This window comes from Conger conger, chromosome 2 (genome assembly GCF_963514075.1).
Source record: "Conger conger chromosome 2, fConCon1.1, whole genome shotgun sequence".
NCBI classification, from domain to species: domain Eukaryota; kingdom Metazoa; phylum Chordata; class Actinopteri; order Anguilliformes; family Congridae; genus Conger; species Conger conger.
The window spans coordinates 17042556-17056246 of record NC_083761.1 but is presented as its reverse complement, the minus strand read 5'-3'; the positions used below and the strand labels follow the sequence as shown (position 1 = coordinate 17056246).

Genomic DNA, 13691 nt, shown 5'->3' with positions numbered 1-13691 from the left:
ATTTTCCCTCTGTATTAACCGCCTGGCTGGCTCCGTTCCCTCACACGCCCCCCACACACATCTAATTTTACACTCAAAGAGACAGAGAGATAAATCAGCCGATACTACTGGGTGTGATCTGTCATCGTTGCACGGTTGTCCTGCTCCTCCTTCATCTCCAGCTGAAAGTACAGTGGGGTCCAAGTCCACTAGTGAAATGCTTGTGTTTTGCATTCTTTACTAATTTAATACAAATATTTTCATTACTAATTATATTATCAGTATAACAATTTGAGTGAAAAGTTGAATCTGTGAAAAATTTACATGAATTTCTGAATTTCTGGGTATTTGGTATGTCATCCAGCTTTGATGGCAACATGCACTCATCTTGTGGTGTTACTGAATGCTTGTCTTTTGTCAGTCTTCAAGTGCCTCCATAAATTGTTCAGTGGGGTCAGGTGATTGTGGATTGTGCAGCACTCCTTGCTCTTCTTTGGTCTTCGAGAAGTTAATACATAGCTTTGAAGTAACTTTAATTTGTTTAAAAAAAAAAATCAAAATCCTAAATATTTCTGTTTATTTCCACGATTACATGAACAATAGGTCCCACATTTTCAATGTGGTCTCTGACTTTTGCACCCCACTGTATGTCCTGCTGTGAAATTAATTACACCATAAATGCACAGGCTTGCATTGTCAAACTGCATGAATTTGAGGGTGAACAATCCGTGTCTACATCTGTAGCTTCGATCGATACTCAAACATGTATAAAAGAGCCTTTATGCCCTTGACATCAATGTTTATTCTTTTTAGAGCAGTTACAGGTTTCATTGTTTGCTTATGTCAGGTCTCACTGAAAGTCCATTTGATTCAAAATCCATGAAAATGCCATGAAAGTCAAGGCGAGGTGGTTAGGAACACTGGTCAAATGAACAGTGAAGGCGAAAAGATGTCTGCTTCCTTTCAATAGGTAACTTTATGTTTGTCTTTCTGTTAGAGTGTCCTCCTATGGGACTAGAGAACCTGAAGATTGATGACTTCCAGCTTCATGCCTCCACAATGAGACGATATGGACTGGGAGCACACCGTGGACGCCTCAATATCCAAGTAAGTGTCAAACTAAAACCACACAAATCACACACATCTGCATGTGATTTATTCTGTACAGTGTTCCATCTCTTCCTTTATTGGCATGATCTTTCCCATAAATGTGTGGATATTAATCCTAGTAGGAAATGGTGTAATGATGTATTAATTGAATACAGTAGTAAAAAAAGAAAACCATCTGTTTCGGATATCTCTAAGCAGGTACTCAGACAGCTCCAGTATAAATCATAGCGTACAACTGCTGTTGTCTTCATGGCACATTGGGATCACCATTTTGGCTGTCTTTGATATGAACAATAGTGTTGTCTTGGTTTGAATAATTTATCATTATTGCACTCTTATTGCACTCATCTGGCACTAAGTTGAACCAACAACAATATCCAGATGATAATATAATGAGATTTTTCATTGTGCATATGCTTTACTTGGACTGAAAGCCAAGCTTTGAATAAAAAAATAATAATAAAAAATCAATGAAGCTTAAACCTATTTTTTTTCTCATCCAAATGCTCAAAATGTACTCAAATAGTAAAAATAAATAAATGACAAAGCTGTAAGTACGATGGCTTTGACTCTATTGCATCTCAAAGTGAATTATAACTCCTGGTTCTTAACACAAGATAAAATAATCATTCTGCCTTACAATAAGGAGGAAATCCTAAAGCCTAATAAAACCACATTTGCATTGGGAGGCAGAACTGTTCCCTATGAGCCCAAGCCGAGGGAAGCTGACTGAGGATATGAAACAGCGTGCAATGCAAGTGTCTCACGATGTTGGATTCAGATTAAAGTAAAGCCTTTAATCTGAACACCTGGAACAGATTAAAGTAATGACTTCCACACACTGTTCAGCATGGTATCCAGAGACAACCCCAAAAAAACAAACCTTTTGTGTCCGGTGTTTACATCTCTCCTCGACCATAATGCATGTGATGGGTTAGAGACGTACAGGATGTGAGGTAAAGCATGAATTTGAGAAATAAGCCACCCAAACGCAGAGCTGTGGAAATCATAAAAGGATGCAAACTAAAGCAAGGCCCAGAGGGGACCGACCTCCCTTTTTGCATATGTTTGCAATTTATTGCATTGAAGGTGCTAAAGTTTATATGGTTACAACTCATTCTCATTCTCGGTGACTATACGTTTGACCATGCCCTTTCCCAAGAGTCTTACTGCTACAAATTGGATCTTGTGTGAAACATCAGGTGTCCAATAAGCATAAACAGTTTGACTGAAATATATTTTATATGAAATGCATGGAATAATTTAATAGGATGATCCTATCCTTATATATCCCTCACATTAATCAAATGTCAGCTGCGTCTGATAAACCCATCTCTGAGTCATTGACTGCTTTCCAAAAAAAAAAAAAAACACCAACAAAGCTGCTTACTACAGAGATATGGAAACAGGGGAAAAGCCTAAGTCTTGCTAAGGACACCAACCTACTCTAGTCAGCCTAGTTACACATTTTGGTACCTGTCCCGTAACTTCAACCATGAGTTATCTTGAAAGTGCAGACCAAATGTTGATTGAATCGAAGGATGTGTCATTACATTACACAGAGGAATGGGGGGAAATTAGTTTATATTCTTTCATATTTAGTGACTCTCCAGAATAGGGAAAGATTCATTGAATTCATGCTGAACTGGCAGACACACAATGTAATTTCCTGAATTACTTTGGAAGATTTACCTCGCATGCTACAGTATACCTAAGCTGCCTCCCCATCATGCTGATTTCTGTTGGAATTTAATAACTGAGAGAGAGAGAGAGAGAGAGAGACAGAGAGAGACAGAGAGAGACAGAGAGAGAGAGAGAGAGTCTGACAACCAGTGGAAGTGATAGAAAAGAATTAATGAATGGTAAATTGCTGATGGTTATCTTTCTCCCTCATCTTTTCCATCAGATTTGCTATTTAGAAACCAATTTAGGCGTAGTCATTTGCCGGGAGCAGACAAAATGAGTATATTGGAATGCTATCCTGTACTGAGCCCAGCTGATGAAGCATATTTCCCTTAACATTGGAGTTCTGTGCATAGCACCAGTTTGAAGGACAAAACGATAAACTGTAGAATCACAGCTAATTGGAAATCATATCAATAACAATAAATTAAATGGTTTTCCGTTAGTTGAAAGGGGATGCATCATATGCAGGGAGTCCCTGTAGGAGTTAAAATAAATGTGGATAATACATTTCCTGGATGTCGTGTAAGGCTACTGCTTTTATTTTATAAAGGGTGGAAATAATGTCCTCACCATTGATGGGCATCTTATTACGGTTTTTCTCCATTGTTTGGCTGCATTGTTAGAAGCAACTGTACAGGTTTTTAGAATAGGTGACACAAACAACAAAACTGTGTTTCAGTTTGAAAAACAGAAAATGCACGCTGGAAATTGCATTGTGTTCTCAAAAGTCTTCATGCCATTAACAAAATAACACAGTGATGTCAAAAATAAATAAATATAAAATCACAGAAACTCCCCATTAAAGACAGAAAAAAGAAAAACCCTCTTTTTCAAAACAGTCCATCAAAACACAAGTTCACATCAGCAATCATTTTTCGTGCCTGTCATTTGCATTAGGCCATCGATTTTCATACACAGTCCAGTTGTGTACCATATGATTTCATGCAATGCATTGCATACCTGAACATACTGTATTAACAGTCTTTTACTGTATGTCTAACAGGCAGTGGGTGGGCATTGTTTACAAGAGCTATCTGCCAATTTTGCTTGTCTGCCACCAGCATATGGTCTTCTCTTGACCCTATAGTGTACAGTAAAACCTTTTTTTTCCCCATGAGAGTAGTATGTAATGCAAACACAATGTGAGAAATTTGTATGTAAGCTGTATGTACAGACATTTGTCTATGTTGTAGAGTATACTGTGATTGGTTCATTGCTCTCTAGCTACAATAGCACTCACTGGCTCTCCCTCCAGACGACATGAATAAGTGTAATCGAAGCAACTGTTGATCTGCTCAGATTTTGGTTGAGCCCTCGTGTCAGCTTCTCTCAATTGTGGCTGACGTTACACAATTAACTCCACAATTGTTAGCTCCACAATTGTTGCCCTTATTTAATTTGCTTCATACCTAGTTCTTCTTTGGAGGCCTCATCCAGCTCTCCCACCTCACATTTGGACACCCCTACCTAGTGTCACAGGTGCATGTTCTACTCCCTCTGTAGGTGACCAACCTAGTTTGTCCCTTTATGTACGACTTAATCCATCATAATCCATCCATCCATCCATTATTTGAACCCGCTTATCCTGAACAGGGTCGCAGGGGGGCTGGCCTATCCCAGCATACATTGGCGAAAGGCAGGAATACACCCTGGACAGGTCACCAGTCCATCGCAGGGCACACACCATTCACTCACACACTCATACCTACGGGCAATTTAGACTCACCAATCAACCTAACCTGCATGTCTTTGGACTGTGGGAGGAAACCGGAGTACCCGGAGGGAACTCGGGGAGAACATGCAAACTCCGCACAGAGAGGCCCCGGCCGACTGGGATTCGAACCCAGGACCTCCTTGCTGTGAGGCGGCAGTGCTACCCACTGCACCATCCGTGAAATGAGCCTACACAGCTGCAACAGATTTTTCTATTTTGGGAAAAAACAAAACTGCGTTCTCAATGTGATAGTTGTATGAATCGGAAATCATTAAGAGCCTAGGGAATTCAGTTGAAATTGTGATTGTATTTGCAGTCTTTGACCATAGCTGCCAACAATGCATCCCAAAAAACTAAGAAAACTAAGCAACCATTCCTCATGCTCAACACCTTGTGCAGTCCCCACAGATGAGCAACCCACAGACTCCAGGCTTTTGAAGGGGCCGCTTCTTGTAATTTGGAAAAAGGGACAGTCCACAGCAAGATTGAGCCAATCATAATAAAAGCTCATTGTGAGAAAGGATTATTTGACCAGCGCGCAGAGTGGGCCGACACTGATGTTGAAAGGAGCCAGCATTGTGGGTTTGCAAGCGCACACCGGAAACCTGCGGCTTGAATTCACTCTCCTTTCCCCCCATTGTTTATCATAAATGGGAAAGGAGGTATTTGAGATAAAACTGGGGGAATATAGAAAGAAAGCTTATCTGTTCATTCCAATGCTGTGGGCTGCAGTTGACTTATTCTGCAGAATAATGAAGAGGTTGTGAGTGACCTTGGGGAGGGAAATATGGTGCCTCCGTAGTTGCGCTGCTCCATTCCAGCATTCGTAGTCTGGAAAATCGTCTGGACCGCAAAAAACATGCTCAAGGCCTCAGTGGATAATCAAAACACTTTTATACCTACCATGAAGAATGCCGTATATTGTGCAACTGATGGTGTCCGCTCTTCTAGGGCATAGGGAAAGTAAAAAATGTTTTTTGTTATGCTAACAAAAAAGAGCGAGGAATTGAACTACAACAGACTGTTGCTTTCATAATTAAAGTGAGCAGACATTTACAAGGTAACCAGTGACACACACATGCTGTAGATGTAGCTACACATGGCTATCAATTTGCTGTTGCAGGTGTTGTGCCAGCTGGAAGCAGCATGATGTAACAAATAGTATTTAGCTGTTTGAGAAAATTAGTTAATACCATTATCTGCAGGAGCACTTCAAGATATTCCTTTACCATGCTGTGTAAAATTAACACCATTCGTGTAGTACTCTCAGTAAGCATGACATAACAACTGTTATGACCAGTCATGGTCGCCTATTACAGTAGATGACAAACGTGGGATGAAAGCGTAGCATAATGGCTAGGGAAGTAGGCTTTGATTCCCAGGTGGAGCAATGCTTGTTGTGCCTCTGAGCCATGCCATAATTAGCTGAATTGATTCAGTACATATACTGTAAATGGATTGTGTGTAAAACAGTAAAATACAATATGCAAAGGAGAATCTGCTCATCGCCTAAATTTAAATGGCATAATATATACACCAAATAGTAAATAATAATACTACATACTGTAAACATGCTATTCTCTGTTCAGTCTGGCTTTGCTTTGTTTTGACAGGCTGGTTTGTATGAGGATGAATTCTATGATGGAGCGTGGTGTGCTGGACGGACAGACCCTCTGCAGTGGTTTGAGGTGGACGCCAGGAGGTTAACCAAGTTCACAGGGGTAATCACGCAAGGCAGGAGCTCCCTCTGGTCGTGAGTACAGAACTAATGCATCTCCTGGCATTGACAAGCCCCCGACCATCAGTCCCCTACCGAGGTCCAGTTCCTATAAACAAACATGATACATTTCTCCTCAGTACGAAACTAATCAAATCCGATGAATTGAGGGACTTAAATGACTTCAATTCATTGGGGGAACAATGTACTTAATTATGCAGATGCTTATAGCAGCAGAGGCACTTGATAACAAGGGGCTGTACCTTGTATGCTGTTTCCATGTCTGCATGTTTCCCCTGCATATCCACAGTAAATGCATGTCATAGCATGTCGCTTGCATATACCCTCTGAACAAGAACTCATTTTAGAGAATTTGACTATTATGAAAAAAAATGTTCATGAAAAAATATAGTAATAATAATAGTCACACTTTACACAAAGTGTTGCTTAATAGTGCTTCATGAAGCATGATTCTTATTTTATATATTCTGCTATACAGTCATATCAAACAAATGTGCCACATATTATTTCACACAGAGTTAAACCTGGGAATTCAGCCAGATGTATGGAAAATGTCCTTGAAAGCACTATGGATGACCTGATCAAGACATGAGAAAAATGAAATTACTGCCACCCCTCCCTCAGCACGACAAGGAAACTTGCACGGAGGAGCAGTGGATATTAATGTGTGATGTGAATCCATCCGAGTGTGGTGAAAGCTACTGTGAATGGAGCCGGGTGGCTGGAGAAGGTTAATTGATTTGGAGGCTGTAATGTAATTCATACAACTCCATCAGAATATCTTCAGCTCTTTGAGATGAAAAAGGTCATGGAATTCTAAGAACCCTGATGGAGATAGATTGCATTCCCAATTCTTCAATCTGGGTTAATTTAACTGATGGTTGGTGTGTCTTGCCTAACGGATATGATAAGTTGTTCTTACATTTTTGTAATGGTATAAAATGACATTATTTTTGAATAATACTACCGAGGGTCAACTTTGCAAAATCTGAAGTTTCTTCTTACAGAAGAGGCCAGTCATGTGCTGTGTCTTAATCTATCTCTGCCACCCTAGAAGCTGTTGAAAATCTTTTAACGATAGTCCACAACACAGCTTGATAACTGCCTCCCCTTGCAGGGAGCTGAGGACACCACTATTTAGGGTCCTTAACTTTAGTTTCTGCCCCTGCTAGAGTGTTTAACTTAGCCTTAGCCAGTTTGGAATGGCAGGCTTTGCCTTTTAGGTAGACTTCTTGTCAAACTAAGGTGCACTTTATGCCAAACTGGTATTCAGGTGATCCTAGTGCCCACTATTGCTCTACACTACCTCTCCTCTTGTAGTCAGCAAGTCAGCGTAGAAATCCACCTCGGCATATTACGTATATTAGGAAACGGGATCATTATTCCTATATTGTCTATTTTGTGGATTGCCTTTGTATTTAATGGCTGGTACAGTGAATACTGAATTGCCTCAGGCATTACTAGCCATTAAATTCAATGTGAATTGCCTCAGTCATTGTGAGGAACCAGACTTCAACCCTGCCTCCCTTTGTCAGATTTCTAGCAGTAATTCTCCACCATCTCTGCCTCTCACCATCGCTGATGCCCGTTTAAGATTTCCTTATTGCTCCTTTCACAATTCATCATGAAATATGATGGCTGCAGTTTGGCTGCAATTTCATCCCACAGATTTTTGGTACCTTGCCTTAACGGTTTTAAAGCTTTTTAATGTTTTTTTTTATCATCCACTCCCCCTTATTTTACTCCCCTCACCTTCCCATCAGTGTTCTTAGAGTGTTATCAGAGCCTTTATTTCAGCCCTCACTCTATCCAGATCCCAATTATTATCTTACTTGATGCCACTTGACTCTTCTGTGAAAACTTTGAGACCTCTCTGGTTATCCTGTCTTTCAGTCCTATTAATCTATGGCTCCTACACACAGGCACGCTGTAGTGTACTTAAAGCACTATAACTCTGCTGCCTCTGGTTTTCCCATTGCAGTATCTGGCTCTACAATCATTTGTCTTATTTATACTTGATTAGACTAATGTTTGTTTTGGCCAACTCTTTTGGGGATGTTTATGCACCAAGTTGTGGGTGCTGGAACATTTTTTGTCATTATTGATTTTCTTGATTTGGGTATCCATCTTTCTCTCATTTCTGTTTAAGAAACATTAATATTACTGAACCATTACTCTGGGGAGTGTCTATCAATTATCTGTCAGCTTCGACCAGTCTGGCCCTTCTCCTTCTCATTAACAACACTTTTCTAACCACAGAACTGCTGCTCACTGGATGTTTTTTGTTTTTCTCATCATTCTCTGCAAACTCTAGAGACTGCTGTGTGTGAAAATCCCTGGAGATCAGCAGCTTCTGGGATACTCAAACTGCCCTGTCTGGCACCAAAAATCATTCCACAGTCAAAGTCACTTAGATCACATTTCTTCAACATTCAACATGACATTTTGTCTGATAAACAGCTGAACCTCTTGACCACGTCTGACACGTTAACAAGCTGGTGTACAGATCTACCTAACAAAGTGATTGCTGAGTGTATGTAGCACAAATGGACAACGCAATTCCTATATTCCTATCACAATGTTTGAATGTACGTCACATTCAGTAGGAAGATGGTACCATCGCATCAGTTCTTTTTTTCCACTTTGGACTAAAAATAACCAAGATCAGAGTCGGACCCCCTTCCGTTTCGTGAAATATGCAAATCACCGAAGTTGTGCTTTTAACCATCTTTTCCCCCACCGTTCCTTACAACACATTCTCACGACTCATGCGGCTTATTTGCTATGCTACAAACTCTGAGAAGTCCGGAAACCATGGCAACGCGGGGAGTGGTTTTCTGGAAAACCGGCTCGCCCTCCTTCGGCATGTTTAATCCCTCCTAACAGCAGCATTTTCTGGGCCCTGGGATGAAGGTTTCCCTGAGCCTGTGTGAATCCATGCCCCCCGCCCCTGCTGTCATAAGCTCCAGCACAGACACACGTGCGTTTTCCCCAGGGCCAGTGCAGTCCACACTGAAGCCCTTCACAAAGGATACTGATGGGGCTTTGCTCTGTGACGAGGGGGATTAGTCATACTTGTCCACCTTGAATTATTTACAGGCTGTGTGTCACATGTCTGAGCCATTCTCCAACAATTAAAAGGCGCTTGTCCTTTCTGAGTCCTCGATTTGTGGGTGAAATATCAGCGAATATGGATAAAAGTAAAGACGTTTTTTTCCCTCCAGTATAGGAGGACGGTATCGCATGCTGCAGTTTGCTCATCGCGATGGTTTTGATTATGTATTGTGCTGGATGGTTGAAACGATCAAAGGCCTGATAAAATGTGACCCAGCCATGGTGACCCCTTCATATCCTCTTGACACCCAGCAATTCATTTTTGCCCCCAGTAGGGGATATGAGTCTCTGGTCCTAATCTCAAGAACCATATGTTCTGCAAAATCCAGCCCTGGAGGGCAGGGGTGTATACAGGTATTTGAGGTTTCCTTTCAATCCAACCAGGCCTTGAAGAACAAGGTGTGTCCAGTCAATCAGTGACTTCACTTGTGAATCACGTGTGTTGAAACACACTGAAAACCAGAAGACACAGTGATACTCCAGGACCAGAGACTCACACCCCCGCACTATACTGAAACCTACAATGGACATTCAATAAAATATTAAATAAATATATTTCATATTTTTGAAACTATTTTCACTGCAACAGGTTTTTCTCATGCAAGACACTTGTATGAGGTCCAAAAATGTAAATTCAGAAACTTTTTCTCCCGCAGAGTCTCAGGAGGATATACTGTTGAGCCAAACTTCCTTTATTTTTAAATGATCACATTCCCCAGCATACACTGATCTCACCCTTCTTTGAACTTGTCCTGTTCTCTTCTACATTCTCCCTAATTGGATTTGCAGATGTGGACTGTGGACTTGAAATGTTCGACAACTCTCTTTGCAGCTTCTCAGCCGCATGCAGTGGTGCTCCTTGTCATGGCTGAAAGTGTGAATTCCCCACACCCCTCCCTCCACCCCCTCTCTCCACCACCACCCGGCGCAGAGAGTGCGGGGAGGGGTGCATGTGTCAGACACACTGCCTCTCAGCAATTATTAATAATAGCACTGGAGCTGCCTGTTTGGCTGCACACTGTGGATCATTACAGCCGGTTAATTAGTGGGATTGGGGAGCCACTGTGGGTTTGTGTCGGCACCACAGAGCCCAGTGGCAGCTGAGAGAAACATGTTCCTGAGAAGGGCCATTCCTCAAGTACAGCAGCTGTGTGTGGGAATGGGGTTTTTGTGTGCGACAGATGCTGAGACATACGACAACTGTACATGCAAGCATACGCTAACCCACAGATATAGGTGTAAACTCCAATTCCAGTCAAAAAGAAATCACTGGGGTTCAGTTGGTAAAGTGCAGGCTCTTCTCTGACTGGTGCTAATGTTCCTGTAGTATCGTGTGGCCTGAGCTGTGTTATGACAGCCCCTGGCTTGAGAGCTCTAATGCTCCTCCACTGCAGTGATCTCTCTCCAGATGCTGGTGGCACAGCAGAGATAATAGGTCATTCCAAATCGGAGGGAAGAGAATTTCTTAAAAAATTGCTTTCCAATTGCTACGTCTGTGAATTCGAAGTGACACAGCGGAGACTGTAGTTTTCCCAAAGATAAATAACAGACAAGCTAAATGTAATGAAATGAAACTTAAGTGGCATGAAATCTTTTGTTGGTGGAGACCTCGCAGTCATGTCAACTGGGGAGCTGTATACTCAATGAACAAATTACAGTACGCTGTTTTTATATTCCCTTCGCTGCAGTTGCAACGCAGATGTGATCTGATTGATAATGTGATAACAGCTTTGACGTTTCTAATGTTGCTTTCCCTCAAAACGGACAAAGACGCGCTTGTGCTTCTGATCTATTTCCCAGAAAAGCGGAATTCCTCTTTCCATCTCCCACTGAATTAAGAGCAGGTGGTTCACACATTTCAGCTCACATCCAACAAGTGAGGCGGAGAACGGAGCAAAGCTGGGGTTTATGATAATGCTATAAAACACTTATTTAATTGTCTGCTCAGTTCTTATTTTTTTGACTGGATTATTGTTGCCTTTGGAGGTTCTTTAAAATCATCAATTTACTACTTTGGGTTGTGAGCAGTAAAGCTATTTATGTTCTCTGTCAAGTGTCAAAGTTAGTCACAGTAAAGAGACAGTTTAATAATAACAGTACTGAAAAGAGTTTCCATTCTGTTCAGTTTATAGTCATTTATACGGTGCGTGTTCCTTCATCTTGTGCTTGTGAACTGATCTCTTTGGTTCAAACCACACATATTTTATGATGTTAAAGTATGGAGAGAGACCGAGATGGTCACTATAGCACACACAAAAACTGTATGTCATCCTTTTTAGCTTAGAATTTCTTTTTCTGACGGCGACCCTGCTGGTGTTTGATGCCAAAAAGCATCAGAATTGGTGGGTTTGGTGTTGAGAAAAGGATGAAGAAGACTGAGGGCAGTGGAGGATCTAGGAAGATTCTGTCTTGGGGATTCGGTCAAAGATCAAATCACAGTGCAGAATAAGTCTGCAAGCCGTATCCTTGCAAAGGCAAAGTACAAAACTATTTAAAACTGTATATAATTGTGGCACATATCTTTTTTGAAAAAATCCAAAACGAAATCTTTTCCTCTCAGCAATTGCTTGCTGAAGTTTGCATGCATCGTTTGCTTGCTCTAAAGCTTACCGTACATGCATTGTTTATTTTGTTCATCTTGATTAATGGTTTGAGTCATTTTGGAGGACACTATATGTTCTTTCTGAACTGAAAGCAGTATGTGCTTGTGTTTCTCAAGTACTTGTTCTATGTCAGATGTAGGTTAACAGAAAACAGATTTCATGGCTGTCTTTGTGTTTTCAGAAGCGACTGGGTAACGTCATACAAAGTCCTGGTGAGCAACGACAGCCACACATGGGTCACCATTAAAAATGGAACAGAGGACATGGTGAGTGACCAATCAGCAAACAGACACTACTGCACACGTGTTCAGTCCCACAACCATGTTCTTTTTGTACTGTATAAACATACAGACAGTATGTAGGGGCTAACCCTCATATGTCCGTATTTCACCACTCTGCATCATAAAGCCTCAAGGAAAAATAATAAATGCTTTATTGTTATCATTGTCGACTTGACTGGAACACTGCCAGCAGAGCTAGAGGTGGTGTACTGAAGTAGATAGGGATTCGGTCTGCATTGCTGTGTGGGGAGATAGAGACATTCATAATTAAGGCTGGGTGTTTGTCACGGAAAATATCACGGAAATGGACAAAGGAGCAACCTTGTTGACGAGAGCCTTTGAACGCTTGATGCAACAACTGAAAGGGACAGGAATCTTCATTCCAGCGCATTCTCGAATCTGGGCATTCTTGCACTTTCTCTCCGCATTTGTAGATATTGCTAAAATGCATATGCCTATACAAATAACAATGTAGGCTACATTAATGTCAGGGAATTTCTGACCCCCGTGATTTTTATGACAAACACCCAGCTTCAGTAATTATGACATTTATCATAATGAGGACCTTTTTTGAGCAAACTCATGTTGCGTTGGCAGAATTAATTGAGAGTTGGTGAAAGCTGACATTGAGCATGTATAACAATAGGGAAATGAACGTGAGCGTGTATGTCATTGTTTTTTTAAATTCTCTGCAGTGGGCTGATTGATCTCGTTATATTCTGAAAATGCGTATGAGCCATGATTACTTTGATATTTGATTTGAGTCCAACTGTCATGACACATAGAGATCCAAAACAGCTGGCAGCAACTTACTTCACAGTATGTGTGCTTTATGCATCAGCTAGATTTTTAATAACTTGGTAGGTTTTGTTCTGTCACAGAAAATCTTCAGAGGGAGCACACATCACAATCACTTCAAACTAGAACCAAATCCAAAAATCTCTCAATTCTAGTTGGATAAAAAAAAAAACGACCATGTACTTACATTATGCATGGCATTTTCTGTAATGCACTGTATATTTATGTGAAGTGGAAATGCATGTTCCTTTGGAGAAAGGGATGTTAACCTCCTTCGTGTCTTTTTGCCGTAACATTTCTGCATTCCAAGAAGATGACATACAGAGATTACTTTCCACAAAAAAACCCCAAATTAAAGGTACAATAGGTAATTTCGGTAATTTCTAACGGTCAAGAGAGGAATAGCAGCAACAAACACCTTCAAACCACAACACTGTTTATCCACCAGTGAGCTTGACTTATTGTGCAGTTATACAATGTTTTGGTACAGAGTGTCGGCCCGTCAGCTGTATATTTTGAAACCCAAATTTAAGAACTACAAACACAGGCAGAGGGTGAGTCAACATGTCAGTGAGCCTTTTTCAATGATAGGAAGGGATTTACAATGGTCTTGTTACATTTTAACACAAAAATCTTACCTATTGTACCTTCAATTCAAAAAGAAAGCA

At 40.9% G+C, this 13691-nt stretch overlaps 1 protein-coding gene across 1 annotated transcript in view; it reads left to right on the top strand.

Moving 5' to 3' along the window:
* The window catches only part of cpxm2 (carboxypeptidase X (M14 family), member 2), a 43798-nt gene that overhangs the window by 13580 nt on the left and 16527 nt on the right, over positions 1 to 13691 (top strand). The window contains exons 3-5 of the mRNA XM_061231280.1: positions 977 to 1086; positions 6103 to 6242; positions 12126 to 12210. Coding sequence (XP_061087264.1) covers positions 977 to 1086; positions 6103 to 6242; positions 12126 to 12210 — 335 coding nt within the window. The remainder of the gene's footprint in view (positions 1 to 976; positions 1087 to 6102; positions 6243 to 12125; positions 12211 to 13691) is intronic.